At 24.9% G+C, this 23,772-nt stretch overlaps 2 protein-coding genes across 3 annotated transcripts in view; one reads left to right on the top strand and one right to left on the bottom strand.

Moving 5' to 3' along the window:
* LOC145842339 (uncharacterized) overlaps window positions 1–2,056 on the top strand; it is a 30,647-nt gene extending 28,591 nt beyond the window's left edge. The window contains exon 16 of the mRNA XM_082949765.1: window positions 1,640–2,056. Coding sequence (XP_082805891.1) covers window positions 1,640–1,774 — 135 coding nt within the window. The 3' untranslated portion in view covers window positions 1,775–2,056. The remainder of the gene's footprint in view (window positions 1–1,639) is intronic.
* A 7,011-nt stretch (window positions 2,057–9,067) lies between these two features.
* Window positions 9,068–23,772, bottom strand: part of LOC145842069 (uncharacterized) — a 40,576-nt gene continuing 25,871 nt past the window's right edge. Inside the window, exons 9-19 of one of the 2 annotated variants that reach the window (XM_082949443.1) lie at window positions 21,338–21,497; window positions 19,183–19,394; window positions 18,687–18,787; window positions 16,733–16,847; window positions 14,881–14,940; window positions 13,600–13,931; window positions 12,299–12,360; window positions 11,773–12,064; window positions 10,623–10,693; window positions 10,127–10,271; window positions 9,068–9,585 (exon numbers count right to left, since the gene is read on the bottom strand). In XM_082949443.1, the coding sequence (XP_082805569.1) occupies window positions 9,510–9,585; window positions 10,127–10,271; window positions 10,623–10,693; window positions 11,773–12,064; window positions 12,299–12,360; window positions 13,600–13,931; window positions 14,881–14,940; window positions 16,733–16,847; window positions 18,687–18,787; window positions 19,183–19,394; window positions 21,338–21,497 (1,626 nt within the window). In that variant the 3' untranslated portion in view covers window positions 9,068–9,509. The remainder of the gene's footprint in view (window positions 9,586–10,126; window positions 10,272–10,622; window positions 10,694–11,772; window positions 12,065–12,298; window positions 12,361–13,599; window positions 13,932–14,880; window positions 14,941–16,732; window positions 16,848–18,686; window positions 18,788–19,182; window positions 19,395–21,337; window positions 21,498–23,772) is intronic. The other variant, XM_082949444.1, reaches the window with a different exon arrangement.

Genomic DNA, 23,772 nt, shown 5'->3' with positions numbered 1-23,772 from the left:
TTTGATGTAGTTTTTAAACCGTAATATAAAAGTTTTTGTATCTGAATATTACAATTGTAAGAGTTTACTTTTTAAAACTTGCTTATGTTAAAATTATTTAGTCACGTTAATTACAATAAGATCTAATTAAAATATAATTATCACTGCTTAATTTAAAATCCTACAAAGAAGAATTCAAAATACTTTAAAGTTAACAATTTAGTAAATTGTATATGATTAACGAAAAACGTCTCTTACAGTGTATTGAAAAAACAAAAAAAAATAATAGAAAAAAAACTAAAATTATGTGCAGCTAAAAAATAAAAAAGGAGGTAATAAAAGTATATTAAGATTATGTTAAGTTAATACTAAAATTAAAATTTATACTCAATTTACAAAACACATTAAAATCATTATATTTTAAAGTAACTAAAAGTTTGATTTTTTTTTTTACTTTAATAACTTCATTAAGGCTAGTTTGTTTTTGCATGAAACCCAGATAAAAAAATTAAAACGTAACATAAGTAAAATGGGTTAGAAACGATCGGGTTAGAAATGATCAGGTTAGAAGTGATCGGGTTAGAAATGATCGGGTTAGAAATGATCGGGTTTAATTGGGTTAGAAGTGATTGGGTTAGAAATGATCGGGTTAGAAGTGATCGGGCTAGAAATGATCGGGTTAGAAATGATCGGGTTAGAAGTGATTGGGTTAGAAGTGATCGAGTTAGAAGTGATCAGGTTAGAAGTGATCGGGTTAGAAATGATCGGGTTAGAAGTGATCGGGTTAGAAGTGATCGGGTTTGAAGTGATCGGGTTAGAAGTGATCGGGTTAGATATGATCGGGTTAGAAGTGATCGGGTTAGAAATGATCGGGTTAGAAATGATCGGGTTAGAAATGATCGGGTTAGAAGTGATCGGGTTAGAAGTGATCGGGTTAGAAGTGATCGGGTTAGAAGTGATCGGGTTAGAAGTGATCGGGTTAGAAATGATAGCGGGTTAGAAATGATCGGCTCCCCTTCTGCCAATGTATGTACTTTTTACCTGAACTTTAAAGTCTGCCCACCTATATGTTTTATAATTTTAATAGGTTTGTCACAAAACCTAAAGTCCTAGAAAACCTGGAATTTGACAGTTTAGGCTAAAAGCCTGGAATTTTAAACAATTTTACATATTAAGTAGTAAAATTTTGATTTGACACGAAAAATCTATCATATTGATTAAAAACATTGCCACCATCAAAAAAGTCTTTAAAACACGTTGAAAGTAGCTTTACATTATCTTTTTAATGTTGTTATACTAATTAACAATGTTTTTATACTTTAAATTTAATTTTAAACTATAAATAGACCCAAAGTAGTGAATTTCTGAAAAAAAAATCAGAAAACCTGGAAGAAATCTCTCAAAAACCAGTGTCAACCCTGCTTGAAGCTAAAACTACCAAAAGCTCAAGAAACAAATTTTTGTCCTTATAAAGTTTTGTTGCTGTCACAAGAATTTAATTCAATACAGTAATTGTACTAAAATTTTATAAGTTTACCTCGTAAAAAAAAAACTACATAGGTAGCTCTTATGTTTAATTAAAAGCTTGTAATATGCAGTAATAAATTTGAAACTTATAAATTTAAAAGTTTTAATTAAAGTTTAATTATTTTCTTAACAGAAACCATATTCAAGAAAATCTTCGAAGCAGCATGTTAAGTTCATGAACAAACTGAAAAATCTAAGAAAATGCGAAGTAGAATTCAAATCGTGTTCGGATATTTTAAAACAAATTGAAAAAATTTCTATGAAATAAAATGCTAGGAAAATAAAAGCAAAATGTAGTGTGTTGTTTATAACTTAAAGCTTGAAAAGTTTTTCAAAAGATTTCAAACCTCTAAAACAAGTGAAAAGTTTTTCAAAGGATTTTAAAATGTCTGAAAGAATGACTGTCAAAAGAAAAAACACAAAACTTCATGTTTCATTATATGAAGATTTATTTATTTTCTGATTTTGAAAATGCTGATTAAAATAACTTACATACGTACAAAACTCAACAAATAAACATCTATTGTTTTAAAATAAATTACGAATGTAAATTTACAAGCTTGTTTTACTTATTAATTTTTAAGCAAGTTAAATTTTAGGTGAATTTTTTAATTTGCTAACAAAATAGTATTTTAATATATGCTTTGTACTGTGTTCAAAATTTTGTTTTTTTATTTCCTTTTTTGCCGTTAAAATACTGTTTTAAGACTAAAGTATCATTTTACAATAACTATTGATATACATTTTTTAGAAACTGATCAAGTCAATTTTATAAAATATGTTGTTGATTTTTTTTTTAAATATTACATTTAAAAGTGCATTCATTTAGCTAATGTTACATAAAAAACTTTGACTTTAAATATTGTTTGTTTGTTTCAGACAAAATAGTTTATAAAATATTTTGGAGTTTAAATTTTTCAGTTAAAGATTGATTACAAGTACTCTTTTATTGTTTTCTAAACATTTATTTAAAATTGTACTTTGTGTAATAGTTATACTACTCAATTTCTATACTCAAACTCACTTCTTAAACTTTAAGAATGTTACTTATTGATTGATTCATATTAAGTTGAAGTACTTTTTTTTCTGAAATAATAACATCTAGCAAATTGCAATTATTTTTTTATTAAAAAAAAAATAATAATAAAAATTGACTAACGTTTTTTTTTACTTTTTTGGTCTGCAATAATAATTTTGAGGTGTATATGAGCATTCTATTTTATGATTTATTGAACGACAAAAAACGTTTAAAGTATTAGGTCGTAAGACCTAGTGTACGAAAAAACTATCGGTTATCGAGTCACACATATGAACACCTTTTAATGTCTTTTCAAACACAGTTAACCAATTTAATTATACTTCAATACTAGTATAAGTTAATTATTAATATTATGTCCCAGTAATACTTATGTGCTACTAGTTAAAAGTTGTAAATACTTAGACAATCTACGATATACAAGAACAAATAGCCTATATTTAAGAATTTTAAGCAGGTTTTAAACGTGTTATGTATACGTCCTTTTTTTGTTTAAAATATGCTTGTGTATTGCTCTTAATATTTAATAAAGTTAAGCTCAAAACGATGAAATATTTTTAAAATAAGAGGGGGTTATTATAAATATGTGGTTTTTTTTAATGCAACAAATGGTATATGGTGAGTTTTTAAAAGGTGTAGTATCTTTATTTAATCTAGTTACTAAAAAAGGGCTAGTGTTGTAAAACTAGCTATTTAAATATATAAAAGAATATAACTTAAACAGGTTCAAAACTTAGCAGAAGCTTTTAATTAAATGATAAGTCTAAAAAAAGTAGATTATATGCGTTAAAAGTTAACACTTTTTGTTAGTTTTATTTAGTCGAAACTTCAGTCATTATTAAAATAATTTTTTAAAATAATAGTTTCGGTTATAAATCAGATGTTTTAAACCATGGTTTAATAAATAGTAGTATATAATGTACCTGAATAATTATTTGCATGTTGAACCAAAGAGTCACGGTGTTAGCTGTGATGTTATTAGTGGAAAAATTCATATTTATCTTATTTTAACCTCTGTGCTCGGAAATAAGCAGATTCACAGTCTAGATTGTAAACTGTATTTTAAATAACTATACAGAAAATTTTCTTTAATTACAAATTGATCAGTTTTATTTTATAGTAGCATTTTTTGCTGTTATGACTGTTTTTAATGTAAAGAATAATTATAAACTTTATGCTTCAGCTGAACTTTCAAATAAAACAAACTAAATCTTCTAAAAGTTTTACAGCTCAATTTATTTTTTAAATTAAGTCTAATACTAAATTTGAAGTAGTGGTTTTAAAACAGGTTTAAACAGCATAATAAAATACTTTTATTACTTCAGTAATATGCTAATTTTTAAACGCTTACAAATTACTAATTTTTGCCTTACAAAAACATAATACCCTGACACAGATAAATATGGAGAAAAAAAATAATAACCCGTTTTAGTAAATTTGAAGAGAGCTTTTGCTCTAATGACACTATCAAGAGTTCGTAATTGTATGTTTTAAAATTTGCATTAAAAAAAAACATACTAGTGATTTCAACGTAGATGTGTTTTTCTTTTTTAACAAATTAAAAACAACTACTAACATTTATTTGAAAGATATAATAAACCTGATTTGTATTACAATTTAATAACAGAACTTTATTTTATACATACACCAAATCTTATTTAATAAATATGGTGAACTTCCCTGACTACCTTTTTAATGGTTTAAGTATACTACTGAGTTTATAGTAAAACATACAAATGGTATGTATATGAGGTTTTAAATCGAAATAAATGCGCGTTGTTATAAGAAAGCAAATTAAGTTGTCAACTGTACTTTTTATAGAGGATTCGCTAAATTCCCACCCGCGATCAATTCCCATCCGATCAAATCTGAGAAACTGGGTAACAGTGATAGTAAAAATAAAAACAATAAATAGAATTTATAAACAATATTAAAAAAAATTGGGTGGGAACTTATAGTATACCTTTTTAAAGGTAAAAAAAAAATAATCATTGACTGGAAAAAATTATACAATAGACAGAAATGTTTTTATTGTTTTACTGCCTACTACTAAACTTCTCGACCGCTAAAAACTATGTAACAAGGTTCTTTATAATAACAAACAACTTTTTTTAAACTTAGACAAGCTTTAAAAGGATGCATATTTACTAAACTATTTTGTTTTACAAAACAAAAAATTCTAAGTGTGCATCTGGATAAAAAGGTCGAAGCAAAACAAAAAGAACACTTAAGATTTACAACAGACACTTAGTGTTTTGTAATTGAAATTGTATCATTTTTGTTATCTAAAAAAAGAAACCTAGTAGGTTTTCTAACTTATTTTTAACTTGCTGTTTACACACTATAAAACTTAAAAAAAAACCTTACTGAAAAATTATAAAAAATTTGAATATGAGTACTGTACTTTAAATAGAAACCTAATAAAAACAATTTTTTAGGAATAAAAACTTTTAAGACATTATCAAAGAACAAACATATACTACAATTGTTAAAAGCTGTCTTAAAATTAGCCAATTTATAGCTATATCTTTTTTAAATTAAAGTCTATTATGCAACTTAAACTTAAAATTATTTATTAACTTTAAAATTTGATTAATAGTTCTTGACACCATAAAACTAATTAAATACTTTATGTGAATACAAAAGCATTTGATTTATTCTGTATGTTGTTATATTTTTAAGAGTTTGTTACATTTAACGTAATTTCAATTATTATTAACAATTTAAAGGGTGCATATGAAACTTCAAACTTATCTATTAAATTTAAAATTAATCCTAACCAATAGATAATACTGTATATTGTATATATGCAGATTAAAAAAATAATCTTTCGGCTATCTACATTAATAACCTGACCGTATTTGATTTTTCTAAGAAATTCTCCGACAAAATCAACTTTAGACAACTTATTATTATATTTTTCTTTCACAATCAGTAAACAGTGTAGAAAACTACTATTGAAAAATGTAAAAGTATACCAAAAAAAAAACTTTATTTATGGTTTTTTTTTTCTTATATGACTTTTGATAAGGACATAAATGAAGCAATGTTACTTTCTAAAACATACAAACTAATGTCGAATTTACATAATAGGGTACTGCACACAAAATATGACTAGTTATTACTAAATAAATAATAGTCCGTATTTTCAATTGAAACGTTTTTTTTTCTCTTAGTCCACTAAGTTTAAACTTAGTAACTAACTGCTTTTTGACTGAATAAGTAATTAGAATGTTATTTTTTAAATGTATTTGGATGAGAGTTAAATCAAATATTTTTGTCTGAAAACAACTTACAATCAGACTGTCTTTAAGACTAAAGTATTTAAACACAACAATAAACTGCTTATAAATATATAAAACAAAACTATTACCAGTTGAAAAGTATAAATAGATTATTAAGTAGCCAGATGATTCCAGTTAAAACATTTAATAATAAAAACTAGATATATAACTGTAGTATGTAAAAAGCTAGTTCTTAATAAGAAGTTTCAAAAGTAGTAAGCTATTCTTCTCATAATGTAATTAAAACAATAGTTAGAAACATAATACGGAAAACATTTAGTTTTTTATAAATTTTTTAATACTTTAAACTGATTTTAAATAAAATTTTGTTTACACTAAATATATTCTTTACTAACTATGTTCCACCCTAGACATATTTATGTTAATGACATTAGTAACATTAGCTTGATTTATTATTTAGAAACATAATACGGAAAACATTTAGTTTTTTTATAAATTTTTTAACACTTTAAACTGATTTTAAATAAAAATTTGTTTACACTAAATATATTCTTTACTAACAATGTTCCACCCTAGACATATTTATGTTAATGGCATTAGTAACATTAGCTTGACTTATTATTATTATTTGTTTATGTTATTACATCAAGATTCACACTTGGAAATAAAATGCTTTGAAGTAAGTTATCCGAAATTGAATTCTTATACAAGTTAAGTTGACGAACACTCTTTGCAGTTAACTTAACCTAAGAGAAGGTCACAAAGTAAGAAAATAAGCTAATACTCTTTCACAACTATCTTTTGAAATTGCTTTACAGAAATCATTTTTTTAAATAGACGTTTTACTATTAATACCTAAGTTTATTTAAACATAAATATTTAAAAACAGGCTTACTGTAAGTCTTTAAAATTTATTTATAATTTTAGATAAATATTAATACTGGAAGTAGAAGTTTTTAATTTAGCACTTGTTTTACATATTGCTGTGTTAATTTTTTAAGAGTTTTACTTGTAATAGAAAATAGTTGGCATAAAAATTGTTCTGTATACCTTGTATAATGTGATTATAAATTAAACTTTTTAAATACTGTTCTCTTGTACTACAAAAAATTATTTAAGTTGTTATTTCTTTTATGTTAATTTTAAATGTGCTTTAAACTAAATAAATAGAACGAACATTTTTAAAGTTTATAAAGTCTTCAGTAAAATTTAGAAGCAATTGCATTTTTTGGCTGTTAGAACAGTACAGCAATAAAACAAAAATATTTGCCTAGTTTTTAAATTAAAAAAGTCTAAGCACAACATAATAGCAACAACTAGCTTTTGATTCGTTTTTAACGTAGTTGAAAAAGTACAAGAAACTTATATAATTGACAGTTATTATTAGTCTTCAACCTTTTGAGGCCTCTTAAGATGCTAAAAAACAAACTACATTATTATTTTTAAACACGAATTTCGGTTAATTTAAAGATATAAAATAATGAATACAATTTGAACGTTTTGAGTAATTTTACATAAACAAAGTTTTTTTTTGTAAAAGTTTAGCTATCTAAATATTTTTATTTTAGCCTAATTTAAAATAACAAAAAATATACAATGAACACATAAAGTAACAAAATGAATAAAAATCTGATAAAAACTTTGTTGTTAATATATTTTACTTAAATTTATCAACTTGAAGTCGACCGTTACAAATTATTAGCTTTTAATGCACATTAAATTAACAAAAACATTAAAAAATTAAGAGTAGTTGTTTTAATATTTAATGTGTTGTTTATAGCTTTATACTACCTAAGTGTTAGCTAGGTTAGCAGCTTATAAGGTCAGAGAGAACAACTTTTATTATAAAAGTGAATATTTTTTGACTTTAAAATCCAAGATAGTTTTTAATAAGAGAATATACAAGTTTCACTTCTAAACATTTTTAATTTAATCTATTTAAAAACTAAAAATTCATGTTAGATACTGGTATTTTAAACATTTTTAATTCAGGCAACTTAAACGGAATATATTTGAATCATACTATCTTCTTCAAAACCCATGTGGCTTTGAAATAAGTTTTAATTGTTACAACAGAACTTAAACCCTTTAATTTTAATCCCTAAAATCTAAACCTTATACATAAAGTCTGTTAATAAACTCTCACTGGTTGTGTTTTACATCAAGTTAATTATTAGGTTTTTTTATACAAGTTTATTGATTTATAATATTCTTTTAATTAAATAGCTTACATTACATTAACTGATTGTGGTTATTTGATTTCAATATTAAATTGATATAATGTACAACATGTTAATAAAACCAAATTATTTTAAAAATCAAGTTTTTCAATCAAGTGTTAAACCCGGTTTTGTGGCCAGGTTTAACATCTAAATTAGAAATGATAATTTTTAATGTAAGAATTATTAAGTTCTTAACCTCTGTACATGACTGTTATCTAAAACCTCTAGATTTTAAAAAAACTGCTGCCAGTCCTTAACTCTTAAAACATGGATTACCTTTTAAAGACAACACTACAAATTTGAAATATTTTTGTGAAAATAAAATTGTATCAAATTAGTTGAAAAAATATTTTGAATGACTACCCGTTTAAAATGTTTAGCTTTCCAGAAACTGAAGCTATCCCCGAACCCTTAAAACTAGGCCCTCTGTAGACACGATCTAGTAAAAAACCCAACAAGTAAAATGTTTTAAAGTTTGCGTATTGAGAATTCAATTCCTCCAGTTAGCAAAAACACTGGTTGTGGAAGCAAATTTTTAATAAATTAAAGAAAATAAAAAAAGTGTGTTTTCTGAAAACTAGTTATTGTAAAAATTCCTCGAAAGATTACATTAGTTTTTAAACACAATAAACAACAACTTTTTTTTTCGACGTTCAATTCAATTGAGGCGCAGTTTTGTTCAACTAAAAATAATAATAATTGTACGATAGTGACGTATAAACTGTTGCTATGACGTAACAATGATATCAACAAGATTATGACGCAACAAAAAGTAATAAAATGTACTAGAAATGTGTTATCACCTTAGAAAGTAGTTTGCAACATTGAAATAAAAACAACTAAACTTATATGACGTTTCATGTTAAAATAATAAAAAGCAATTAAAAAAATAAAATTCTACCATGCTTGCTTGGTTGTAACAAAATATCAATTAAAATATTAATTAAAAAATAAAAACAGTGGATTTTATAAATAAGGAAAAAAATAAGCTACTTAAAATTAGCTGCTTATCAATAGAAAGCTAATTATTATTAAAATAAATAAATTAGCTTGCAAGCTTCACTGAGTTTAAATAATAAAAGCTGGTAAAAAATTAAAAGAAAAAAAAAGTGTTAAATTTTTTTTATATAGAAAATAGTAAGGCAAGTTTTTTGGTCATGGCTAGAAACAAATTAGTTTGTAATACTTTTTTAAATAAATAAAAACTAATTAGTTTGTTTTATCAAAACAAAATTCAAGCAACTAATTAGCTCTCTGTTGTTAAAACGTAAATGCTACATATGAATACTTTTAGCACGTATCAGGGAATAATAGCGAACTTTTCTATCAAAGAACCAGAAAGATATGACAGAGTTGAAAAAGTACCAAAAAAAATTGGAAACACAGTTAAATAATTTTTGTGCAAATTAAATCATTTTGTATATCAGCTTGGTATAAAAACTGTGTAAATTTAATACTGATATTTTTGTGTTAATTTTTTATAAGTGATTTTTGTGTAAACTATTTGTCTACAGTTTTTTGTGTATTTTCAAGGTTTCTGTAGTTTCTCTGCAGGTTCTTTTTGTAACGACGTCTCCTGTATAAAAAGTTGTAATAAATTCATTTTAAATTTTTATTCTGAAAACACATATACTATTTGTTACTAATAAAACAAAGTTGTTAAAGTTTATTAAACATGCCATGCCTAATTAGTGTAGATAAAAAATGATTAAATTGAAATTAGTGTGATTTATTGCCAAGCAAATAAGTAAACTGCATAAATAATTCACGACACAGTAAATTCATGCAAGTAGATGTTTTTTTGTTAAATCGTAAAAAAAAAATAAAATGTATGCAATTCATTAACACAACTTACAACAATACTTTGCAAGTATTGCCTTGTTTAAATAATATTAATGTACCTAGACTGAATAGTTTTAATGTGTTGTTTAAACTGTTTTTACTTAAAAATTATTTCAACTATCTTTACTACCAAGATTTAACATTAGTTTTATGTAACTTTAAAAAAATCATTCGTCTATTTCAATCAAACAGCTTTGTGTAGATTACTAAAATAAAAATAAATAGTTTATTTCATTAAAAACGGTTTTACAAAACAACTTTTAATTTCTAAAAACCTGGATTCGTCAACGATGCTCCTGTTTTGGATCTTCTTCTGAGCTGGAGGCCTGGGTAGCAAATTTTTGTCCAAATGCGGAGATGATACAAGTGTTTTATTGTGAGGTCTCAATTGAGTTCTCTTCTTCGCATCTTGATCGCTGGCTGCATGCAAAATTATCAACGCTAATTAACTGATAACTAATTGATTAGTTTTGCTACTATAATATTATGCATTCACATACAAGGCATCTTATTAAATGTTGAAATATATTGAAAAAAAAAAAACAGGTATTGTATTAGTGTAAACATAAGTATAATTAAATATTACATTTCACGTTAAAAATTACCAGATGAAAAATAGTTGGAAGCATTTGTAGTAGAAAATTAAAGTTTTAAGCAAAATCAGTGATGTTTGAACTTGAATATAACAAAATACTTTTAAATTAAGTTTGAAGTTTTAAAAAAGTAAATAAATATAGATAAATACATAAAGTAAAACAATATAAAACGTACATCTAAATTTATTATTTTGTTCTGGAGTTTTCTTTTTAATTTCAGCAGCTTTATTTCTCACGGGTATTCGACTGAATAAAACAAATAATTTGAAATATGCTTGTAAATTATTATCAAATAAAAAATATGTTAGAATTATTCTAAACTTATCCTTAAAAAATGAAACTCTTTTACCCATAAAATTTTAATCTAGATGACTCTTTAGATTTTAAAACATTTAAAATGTTATTAAAAATGTAAATAAACTGTTATATATGAATTTAGAGGGATTCTTTTATTTTTACTGAATCTTTTTAAAAAAAATGGAAGATCAGTATACAATTCAAGGATTGGCAATTTAAAAATTTTATTTCAATCTAATCATTACTATTTGGCATCTAAATTTTTAATGTAATCTTTTTTAACTAATTTATCAAACGCAGTAAGTCTTTTATCAAAAAAGAATATTGCTATAACTCATTTGTGTGTTATTGATTAAATAAAAAATGTATCATTTATTCTCTAGTAAAAAAGAATTCTCAAGATATTTAATTTTAAGTAGTCTTTGTGATTGAAAACACTTAGTTTTACTAGAAACTATAAGTCAATTGTCATATATTTAGAGGGGTTCTTTTATTTTTATTGAATCTTTAAAAATTTGGAAAATTCTTAGCATCAGCAAAACTCAGCTGTCAAAAGCAAACATTTAAAATTTTTGTTCAACAAATTCATTAAGTTTTAGGTTTCTAACTTTTTGATGATAATCTTTTTGAACTAACTTATCAAACACATTAAAGTGTTTTATTAAATATCTAGTATAACAAAAATAACATATAAATACCTTTGAAATAGGTTTTTTAGCAGTTCTGTTAACTTTAGAGGCTATCGACCTTCAGTATAAGTGATCGAATATATAACTTAACTTTTTATATAAATTTGAAGTGATCAATTTAATTTTGCACTGTCCGGTTTCTACAACTTTTAACTTCTTAAACTAAACTTTAATGTAGTTGTTTATAAAAATAATTTTAAGTACAAACAATTTCACGAGCTTCAACTAATTTTATCAATGTTAGTAACACCAGTAAATTAAGTAACTACCACCAATTTGGAAAGAGAAAATATAACAATGTAAATAAATCATATATTTTTCTCGAATGTTCTAAACTACCTGGGAGACGAACGTGTATTGGGAGAAATGCTTCTTCTGAAGTTACTCTTGTCCACTTTCAGCAGGACATCTGGTTTCGCTTCACGCGACTGGTTCGTTTGAAATTTGCCCTGGTTCGATTGGCCCGTCGGCAAACGGTCGTTTTTGATTGGCTTGCTCTCGTTCAAATGGTTGTTATTCAAATGGTTGTTGTTTAAATGGTTATTTAAATGGTTGTTGGAGGATGGCGTTGGTGTTTTTTGCTTTCTGCCGGAAACTGAAGACTTTCTCGACTTGTGGCCGTTTATTCGTCCTGTGAGGATAAAACTTAAGTAAAGTTTATTGAAAATATAATCACTTAATTTAAAAAAATAATAATTTAATTTAATCAGGAGTCGTAATCTTTTTATTATTCAATTAAAAAAGACAAATATTATTTTCTTAGTATATAGCAGCAATGCTTAACAAGTTGTTTAACTTTATTCTACTAATTCTAACTGATTTAAAAGTAGAAAAAAAAAATAGAATTATACAAAATAAACATTACCTTCATTGAAGCTGTAAGGCGAGTTTATTTTTCTTCGGGAGCTCGAACTTTTTTCTTCACTGCTAAAAAATTATTAGTGTTTATAAAATAACAATTTGTATCATTGCTATTGTCACCATAAAAGTACGAAAATAAAAATTAACACAGCAAATAAAACTGCGTTTTAAAATAGAACTAATGGAGTACAAAATTGTAATAGCTAATATTCTGCAAAGGTTAAATGGGTATTTTCGTGGTATTACATTGCAAGTTAAAACTGAAAAACTTGCTGTGGAATATTTTCAAAAGCATAGAGTTTTAAAATAAAAATTGATGAAAAATCTACTACTCAACGTATAAAGTTCTAAGTGAATATATATTATAAAGTTACATTTTTAACCTAGCTGAGATCGAACATTCAAAACGAAATTTTAAAATCCAAACGCCACACTTAATGCTAAAATTAATCTTTTTGTACTTTTGATTAATAGATTTTTTAAAACAAATACTCATAAATAAAAACAAATTTATCTTGGTTTTATGCAAAGATATTGGTAAAATTAGTTTTGATTTTGCGTTTTTACCTTTAACCACCCCTCCTTTTTCACATCAAACACCTCAAGATGTACAACTCTACATAACTGAAAGCAGTCACAAAACTTATGCTAATTCTTAAACAGCACACTTGGAAGCACAAAAATTTGCAAACCAAAAGCAAACTCCACTCAGAAAAAAAGTCCATCTTACACGAGAGAACCTTAAATACTTCATATGCCTGTACTGAGCGCATAGTTGCCATAAATTGATGTTTTGCGAATTTAGCTTCAGTTTACGTCTGAACAAAGTCCTTACACTTTGATCGTCGTTAGTTGTATACAGGTGACTGTGAAAAAAGTATAAAAATTGAGAACCGCTTGTTTAACAGGGTTGACAAAGGTTTTTGATTTTTTTTCCATGTTTTCTAAATTTTTTCTAAATTTATTAATTTTGAAAATATACTGCAATGCTACTTTAAATCTGTTTTAACACAAAAAAAAATCATTATAGAAAAAACAGTTTTTTTTCTACTTTTTGAAATTTTTTTCATTTTACACATAAAAATTGTTTAAAATTCCATGGTTTTCCAGGTGTTTCACCTAAATTTTCAAATTCTAGGTTTCTTGGCAACCCTGTTTTAAGGAAGCTCTTTATAAAGATTCTGCTTTGAATTTATTTTTGACCCAAAACTAAGGCCAAGCGACGTTGCACTTCTCAAGACATTAAAAAAAAAAGTTTCCTGCAGACCAAAGTATAATTTTAATACAAACTAATAAAAATCAAACTTTTTGAACTCCAGCGACTTCCGTGTTTTGAACAGGGTGTTGATCTTGGGCATGGGAATCCCCGAGTTTTTGTGAGTTACCTTCGTCACCTGGTGATTCCCCTCGTTTTTATCACCATGGAAACCCATCGACGACCTGCAATTTCTCCCAACAGAGTTTCGTTTGTGGGAATTCCCCTTATCGTGGATCCTTCCCGACGATGACGTTTTGTTTATGACGTCATTGTCCTTGTTGTGACGTGTTCGGTGGGTGAGTAGGTTGCGAAGGAGGGAGTTCTGTTGTCCTGACAACCCTCCACCTGATTGTTGCCCACCACTACCGTTGCTAACCACCTGAAAGGGAATAATTGTTGTTTGTTGTCATGCCTCCAAGTTACACTAAAATTACTTGAAAGTAAAAAAAGTTGTTCTAAAAGACCTTATACATTACTAAGGTGTTATACAATATTTATATACGTTTTACTAGTTTCGACATTAAACGTTTTGGTAGAAGCTCTCAACGAAGAGAGGCGATATCGCCCATTTAAAAACCAAGTTTAAAGATGCCGCAATCCAAATAATTACTTCAAGTTAATATAACTTTACTTTTTGTGGCTTTCAAACACACATCATAAATGTGAAAGAAATTACAAAAAAAAAAACTTTACACCACAACTTTTGCATAAAATCTATAACAGCCAAAAAACTATACAAGTAACTGTTGTATCTTAATTATGAACAAATAGAAATTAAGTAACTTTTCATAACGTCCATACGTGGCAATCAAGATCAATAGTTTCAATTAATAAATACACAATTATAAGACTCTTTTTTTTAATCATAAAAACAGCTCTTGTAGCTATAAGATGAAATTTCATTTAGGTGATGTTAAAATAACGGCTCTCATTTTAATTACAACTATTGAGTTATGTTTGAATGAATAGTTTATTTTAATTCATTTATTTTCTTTAACTACTAATAAATATTTTTGTTAAAAGAAATCAAACTAAGGTGAAACACTTAAAAATAAATCAAAGTTTCTTTTTAACAAAATAAATACGTAATACATTCCAGTAAACTAATTGACTAATTTATCTTCTTTAACTTCTTTATAGTTTTTAAAAACTTTATAAAAACAATAAATTTGTGATATAAAAAATTAAAATTTTACCAAATTAGTCACTTATATCAATTTTAAACTTAGTGACTAGGTTTTATTAATTGGTCATTGATTAATTTAAATTTGATGGTACACTCATATTTATTGTAAGCACAGTTATTTTTTAGGAATTTTTAAACTAACATGATTTGATTTAGGTTGTTCTTTGCTAAAACTCCATTTATTTTCCATTTTGTCAATTGTCTGTTTATTTTACTATTTTTACTTTGTTTACTTAACTTTTTTTAATTGAAAAAATACAACATTCAAAAAATATACAAGACAACAAAAAAAAAACAAAGTTTTGGTATTAAGCTCCTAGTTAAAGTTGATTTAGAATTACAAACAAATTTTTTTAAAAGTGATTTCAGTTATGAAAATAATAAATAGTTTACATTTTATTTTCTTTGTAAAATTTGTTACAAATACTGACCAAAAAATATTAGAAGAAAATAGTGTAGTTTATAGGATACGCAATAGCAGTTAAAAGTAATTTAATGAGTTGCACAGTTGCAATAAATAATTCAAATTTTCAAACTTTGTCAAGGGTTCACATACAATTTTCAACAAAACAGTAATGTTTAACATAATAAAATTTTGAATTTTATACCTTATTCTTGTAAACGTTATTGAGAAATAATATTCACAAAATTTATAAAGTTTCTCAAACACACAGAATGCTAGCGAAGATCGAATTTAAGTGACTTTATGAAGCTTGACAAATTGAGACGTCACTTTTTAAATTATTCAACATTTACAAGAAATTTTCACATAACTGTGTACAACAGCTTTAAATTAAAATATATGTACTAGGTTTTTCTGGATTTCAAGTAAAACTTCTAGTCTTTTACTATATTTCAACATTTTTGATGAAAAAAAAAACATTTAATTAATAAAAAAGGGTCGCTGAAAAAATAATGAAACTTTTACATGTTGGAAACTTATTAAACAAACCTTTAAAAAAACTAAACTTGATTAATGTGTAATAATCATAAATTAAGTTTTTAAAATTAATATTTAATATTTTTATTTATACCATACATATTTAACATATCAAAGTTTAAATTAAAGGTTACTCATAGTTTAAGTTTTTTAAATTAAAAATGTTTTTTTTTTTGTAAACCATACTCTTAGTCATAAGTTGAATCAAAAAATATTTTTTTATAAAATTTGAATGTTAAGAAAGGAAAAAAAAACAATAAAGTAAAGCTATATTTAATAAAAAAGCTTAGTTTAAGTATATTTAGATTTAAGTATTTTTATTTACTCATACAGACGCACAGAAACGTAATTTTGTGTAAATTTTGAGTAATAGTATACGTATAAATGTACTACAAAAAAGCTGAATAAAAATATTAAACTTTAAGTTAAGTTATTGGTGAAATTTGATCCGTAAATTATATTGGTATACACATACTATGAATTTTAAACAAATAAAGAGAACTATCTAATGGAAATGTTGTTAAATGACTAAGTATTTCTAAAAGTCGTAATAAAAAGTTATTTAAATTTTATCTGAAATTATTTTACTACTCTTTGTAGCATTAAACATTTACAGTAACAAGTTTAATTTTTTTTAAATAAATTCAAAAGATTAAAAACCGCCGTTTTATATGAAACATCTAAATAGCTAGTTCTATTATATGTACTGTAAACAAATAGTACATACTTGAATAACTACAGTCATGGAAATTTAAATTAAACTACGCAAATAAACTAACAAGTTATTGTTGAAAGTTAGTAGTTATATAAAACAAGTTTAAATAAACTGCTAATTCAGTTCAACATTGGATTCTAGAACTATGTGTAAACATGTTTTTTCTAAAATTTAAAAACTTCATGATATTATATTTACTTTAAATTTTTGTAGGTAGTATTAAACTAACTATAAACCACAAACAGTTCTAAAACCTATAATTCAAAAAAAATCGAGAGAAAACACATAACTTTTTATTTATGTATCATGAAGAATAAAACAAATTAAATTATAAAATACCTTGTACAAATTAGACGATTTAGAAGACTTTTTGTTGGATTCCGATGAACTTTTTGACTTTTTATTTTTATCAGAACTTTTGCTCTTTCCTTCAACTATATTCTCTGCGGCCTCACTGTTAATATAATATTTTTTATTAAAATAATGATAAAGCATTAATATAGTAAAAATTTTATATTTAGCCTTAGCATAATAAGTTTGAGTCCTATTTTTATATTAAACAACACACTAATTAATATTTTCTTAATAATAATTTTACTTCAATAAATAAGCGAAAGTAGAAACAAATAGTTGGTAAATGTATTTGCTTGAACTTAAACTATATTATTTTTGTCTACATTCTTGAATATTATGTTTAAAACTTTACTAATTTACAAAGTAAAAGTTTTAAAAACTTCTTGAAACAAATATATTGAATTCAAAAATCTTTAAAACTTATTTACTATATTCAATTTTTATTGCTATTTTACAAACTTTAAAGGTTTGTAAGTTTATTCAGTTAAATTACACATTATATAAATTTTATACCTAATAAATTACAAAAATTAAACATTGCAGCTTATTGATCCTTTACAGTCTAAATTTTCACTCAAAGGGTTTTAGACATTATAAAATCTATCTGGCAGTTAAACTTTGTTTTAAATTTAGTTACTCTGTACATTTTGAAGTAAAATTCTTGTAATAAATCAAGAATCTGTGGCCGAATGGCAACTATTGTGAAAAAAAAAACTAGTTTACAAAATGATATTGAAGTTCAAAACTAAATTTATTGCAACAAAAAGTAAAAGGCCTACATTTCTTAGCTTCTAAAACATACAAAATACCTTGAACAAAATATAACGGATTGCACATTTTGGTGAATTTAAAAACATCACTAACAAGTGAGTTAAGTATGAAAAATTAAAAGTCTAAGTAAACTCAAAGTACAATTCAATTCTGCTAGTTTATTATTCTCTGACAATCATAACAAATCGCTATATTGATTTAGGACTACATTCTGTGTATGATACGTTATTACAATATCCCTTATACAAATAAAGCCAGCTTTCAAATTTAAATGGAAACAATTTTATACCATGTATTATTCATGTATACATAAAGAGAAATATCTCAATAAAATATTATTCAAATATCTCACAACGGGAAATGTGTCTCAATAAAATTGATTTTATGTAATGTTTGTTGTTTGTTTCAAATATAACCCATGTCTATAAAATTTTGTTTAAAAATTAAATTTTTATTAATAAGTAACTTTTTAAAATAGTTATTATGCTCACAAAGTTTTTTTAATTTTTTTTAGAAAATAATTTTTGTAACAAATATCACAGACTGTAATTTCAACTTAAAGTTTGAAAAGAACAAAATAATTTTGAAAATATGGGTCAACCTTTTAAGGGTAAACCATAGGAATCTGATGTTACCAACAATTTTTATCATAGAAGTTATATGGTATTCTGGGTATAAAATGTTACTACTGCAAAGTATATATGCCATTTAGCTACAATTTTATAGCCAAGTTTTAAATGAAAATTTCTCAAATTTAATACTTTTAAAAGTTCCAACATTTTGTATTTAATTTTTTTAAACTAGACGCTACAAAAGTAATTAAACTTGAGAGCTAGATGTAAATGTTTCTAATCATGATAACTTTGGCACCAAGTATACATGAAATTTTTTATTGTTAAGATTTAATTTTAAAGAACAAGCTAATAACTACATTGCTCTTTAATTTAAATATAGTAATTTAAGTTATAAAAATTCTTATTATTTCGGAGATGATGCTATAATTAATAATTTTATAATGTTTTTGTTTGGTTTAACTAGTACAAACTAAACTAGTATGGACTAAAACTTAAATATTAGTCAAAAAATTAAAATAAAATTTCATAAAACTTTTATAACAAACACTTTTAAAAGTTAATATTATTGAAAAAGATATATTTATTAAACAAACCCAGCGGAGTTGTTGTTTTTGTATTTAGGAACTTCATCATCAATCGCTAATCTTTTCAGCAATTCGATCTCGCTTCTCATTGGGGAAGATTTCTTGTCGGCCTGTTGAATATCATATTAAGTAATTACAATAAACTTACAATGCTTTATAAATATAAAACTACTTTTGTAACAATTTTCGCAATAAAGTAAACAACTAATCATATAAATATCTTAGCTTATTTTTTTCGACTGATTCCATCATTTGTTAAAAAACTAAACTATTGTATATTTTTATATGTTATATAGCGTTCTCCATTGTATAAGAATATATCAAAAAAATGAAGTATATTTACACCGCAGTAGTTTAGTAGTTTAGTGTTGAAGACAATGACTTGTGATCAAAATGCCAATAATTTACTTCAAAAAAAGTTTCTAGTATTATACATTTGTGCTAACTTTTATTAATAATAAACCGACTAAATCTAATTATTTTTATGAATTCGAACAACACATACCTGATGAAGTCTTTCGCCTTGCTCCATCTGGTGGTGATGATGGAACCCGTTGTTACCAAGCAACCCGTTGCTGCCCGGCAACCCCGCAATCTCGTGGGGCCTCTTGAACCCGTCGTTGTCGTGGTTATCGTCAACTTTCACCTCGATTTTCGGGCCATCGGTGTCCAGTTTGGGGTTTGTTCGGTTCTCGCAATCCGACATCGCGTTGAAGCCTGCATGAAGAAATTAAATATTTATTATTAATTTAAATTATTAAATTTTGTTAAATGCTTTTAATTACAAAGAATGAAATTGGGTTTTATTAGTGATGTATACAATTAACAATTTAAACGTGTTTCGGAATTTATGCTTTATGCTTCTTATTCAAGTCTTCCTTTGAAGTTATTAAACAAACTCGATTACTTGTTTTAGTTGTTTATTTATATTGAATACTTGTGAGCAGAATGAAAGAAAATCACAACGAGATTGGACTTTGTGAGTTGTCTACACAACTAAGTGTATATTATGTAAAACAGACACAATTTTACAGGTTTTTTGGAATTAATGCTTTATGTACCAAGTCTTAATTAGAGTACAACTAAGGATATTTGTTACAAGTTAATAGAAAATTTGTATGAATGTTTCAAATAATTGCTTTTTAATTCATAAGAAATTATTAATCCAAAGCTAGTAATAGCATTGATCGTTATAGGCAAACAATAAAGCATATATCAAAACTTATTTACTTTAGGAGTTATATTATACCAAATAATTTTTAAAGGTGTTGTGAAAATATAGAACAGAAAAAAGTATAAAACTGTACGATTATAAAATAAAATTATTTTCACTTTTTCTTTATATTGTTTATTTTTAAGTGGTAAATTCTGCAGAGTTGATACATATAAAATATTATTTAATGAAAAAAAAAAATACTCATTTAAAAAAAGTTTTAATTAAATAACTTACCAATGAAGACTACTAGTGATATAAAGTAAAAAACAATAGTATATCTTAAAACATTCAAAAGTTATACAGCCATTTGAATGGTTTAGCTTAAAGTATTTTAACCTAATAAATTATTTATACAAAGAAGACTGATAAATTACAATCTCAAGATACTATAAGCATACAAATTTATCTTGTGATAATTTTTTTAAACAGAATTTTATCAATAAAAAAATAATGAACAAATATAAATAATAATTTAATAATAATAAATAATCAAACCAGGTCTATTGGTAAAAGCTATTCTTTTAATCAAACTTATTTGTTTTAATAAATCAAATTTAACTAAAAAATTAATAAATCATACAAACTAGGTTATTTTATAGTAACAATTGTCTTAGTAAATATACCAACTTTTGTAAGTGTATAAAAATATTAGAACAAGCCAGGTCTGTTAGTAGTGACCATTCTTTTAATTAAACTTCATTATTTTAGTTTATTAAATTAACACAAATTATGTCAAACCAGGTCTGTTAGTAGTGAAAATTCTTTTAATTAAACTTCATTATTTTATTTTATTAAATTAACACAAATTATGTCAAACCAGGTCTGTTAGTAGTGAAAATTCTTTTAATTAAACTTCATTATTTTATTTCATTAAATTAATACAAATTATATCAAACCAGGTCTGTTAGTAGTGACCATCCTTTTAATTAAACTTCATTATTTTATTTCATTAAATTAATACAAATTATGTCAAACCAGGTCTGTTAGTAGTGACCATTCTTTTAATTAAACTTCATTATTTTATTTCATTAAATTAACACAAATTATATCAAACCAGGTCTGTTAGTAGTGACCATTCTTTTAATTAAACTTCATTATTTTATTTCATTAAATTAATACAAATTATGTCAAACCAGGTCTGTTAGTAGTGAACATCCTTTTAATTAAACTTCATTTTTTTATTAAATTAATACAAGTTATATCAAACCAGGTCTGTTAGTAGTGACCATTCTTTTAATTAAACTTCGTTATTTTATTTCATTAAATTAATAAAAATTATATCAAACCAGGTCTGTTAGTAGTGACCATCCTTTTAATTAAACTTCATTATTTTATTTCATTAAATTAACAAAAATTATGTCAAACCAGGTCTGTTAGTAGTGACCATTCTTTTAATTAAACTTCATTATTTTATTTCATTAAATTAACACAAATTATATCAAACCAGGTCTGTTAGTAGTGACCATCCTTTTGGTTGATGTCCTGACTGTTGTGTGGGTGTAGCTCTTCGAATTGTCCCTGTTCCTGTCCAGTTCCCAGTCAAACGGGTGCGAGTTCGTCACGTTCAACTTCTTGATCGCCAAATTGAATTGCTCCTTGCAAAACTGTTGAGATGTTTTTGCTTATTTAATATTTTAAGGTTTATTTTCTAACTTAATATTTAAGGTACAAATTGAACTAAATTTAAATAGTTCAATTTCTTGATTGCCAGATTGAATTGCTCCTTGCAAAACTGTTTGAAAAAGTTTAGTATTACTTAGTTTAAAAGGACTTCCTATTTTTAATTTACTGATTGCTAAATTTAATCGTTCCTTGCAAAACTAATTGTAAAAAAAAAAAGTTGTTACGTTCGACCTTTTATATACCTAAAACTGCAAATTAGGGCGCTTATAAAGAATGCAGCCTTTAAGTTTTAAGCTATTTTTAACATGTGGCAATTATCACAAAAACACCTTGTGAAAAATTTTAGCTATTTTTTTTTTTGAGGCTATTTTCGATTTTCTGAAAACAACCCCAATGTAAACTGTTTAGGACTCAAAAAGTGCAGTCATAGAGTTTTAAATTAGACAAAAAATATTGTGTAGAACTTAATTAAGGCGGTTTAAAGAAAGTTTAACGGGAGGTCTTTCTTGATTTATGTAATTTTTTATCAATTTTTGCAGCTTTTGTCGAATTTTAAGTTTTCAAAAAAAGTATTGTCTCTGTTAAATATTCTTTAAATTGATTACAAAAAAAAATAAAATAATATTAATTATCATAATTTTTAAATAAACTTTATATTTTGTTAAACTACTTTTGATTTTAATTGTTAAGTTTGAAATCGTTTTATTTGCCGAACATTAAGTAAGTAGTAAATTTTTATGTAGAATAACTGTACAAAAAACTTAAAGCACCTTCCAAAAACATCAAGTTGCATTTTATTATGGTTTCAGATATATTAAAAATGTTATAAAAATTTGATATTTCATACAAGTATGTTTAAAACCGATCTTATGCAATGTACAGCTAAATTTAATTTTATTATTATAAAAAAACATTATAAAAAAAGCTGTTCAAAGCTTTTAAGATTTAAAACAAATTATAATAATGACTTAGAGATACGTGATAAAATAAATAGAATTTATGTTAAACTAAAAAATTAAATATACGTTTAGCGTAATTTTTCTGTTATAATATCATTTAAATAAAAAAATACCGAAAAAAAATTTAAGTGATTTTTATAAAGACTTTTTTTAGTGAAACAATTAGTTTTCAAAAAGAAACTATTTATTTCATTGTTCTTTGATATAATTTAGAATAATAAAAAAATAAATGTTTAATTTGTTTATTAAAAGGATCCTATACATGTATATATATTTTTTAATTTTTGAAGTAAAGTTTTCAAATTTATTTTATTACAAAAGTTTTTGTTAAACGAATTTCATAGATATACAGCTTTCAAAAATTTTATAGCAATTAAACTGAAAAGCACTTTTAATTATGAGCAAAAAATAAATAAAGAAAATATACACAAATAAATAGACAACTATTCAAGTACCAGAAAAACTGTAAGACTTTTTATTTTTAATCCAAGATTAAAATATTGGTTAAATGTTTTTCAAACAAGAAGAGGCTAATACATTCATTTTTTGTATACTGTTCACTTTTTAAAACTTTATTTTTAGGGGATCAAACTTTTGACTTGATTCAAACTTTATTTAGCTCGGAGCACTTTCAAACACTCGCAAGCTTTCTAACGTGATTAACGTTCGTTTATTTTGTAAACAAAACCGACTCGCATTGGTGGTCAACAACATTTGAGTTGTTAAATAAATGGTTGAACTTATTAATTACTTGTACACTTTCACACAGCCATTAATATTCAAAGTTTTCTTAATAAAAAGTTGCTAACTGGTTATAATTATCATTTCTAGTGTACTAAACTCAGTCAGTTACATAAAACATTGTTGTTAAAAACTGTTATTAGATAATTAATAAATTTAATGCTTTCACACAATCACAAATGTTTGAAATTTTTTAAAAGAAAAATAAGATACTTAGAATAAAAACTTAATTCTAAGTAGAAGTATACTAACTACAATATCAGTTTGAAACCAAATACTCTAACTTAGTTTAAATTTTCAATTGTAAACGACTCTTAATTTGTGTTAAATACTGTTCAATTACATCTGTTTTCAGTGAAAAATTATTAAAAAATACAAGTTAAGAAAAATAAATCAAATGAAATGTTAGTTCACAAGTTTGAGTGAAAAACCCAATAAGCTACAAGAAAACTATTTTGTACTATTAACTAGTTATAATTATCATTTCTAGTGTACTAAACTCAGTCAGTTACATAAAACATTGTTGTTGAAAACAGTGATTAGAGTAATTAATATA

Source organism: Thalia democratica, chromosome 8 (assembly GCF_965202585.1).
Source record: "Thalia democratica chromosome 8, ktThaDemo2.hap1.1, whole genome shotgun sequence".
NCBI lineage: Eukaryota > Metazoa > Chordata > Thaliacea > Salpida > Salpidae > Thalia > Thalia democratica.
The sequence above is the reverse complement of the archived record's forward strand: the minus strand, read 5'-3'. Positions and strand labels throughout refer to the sequence as shown.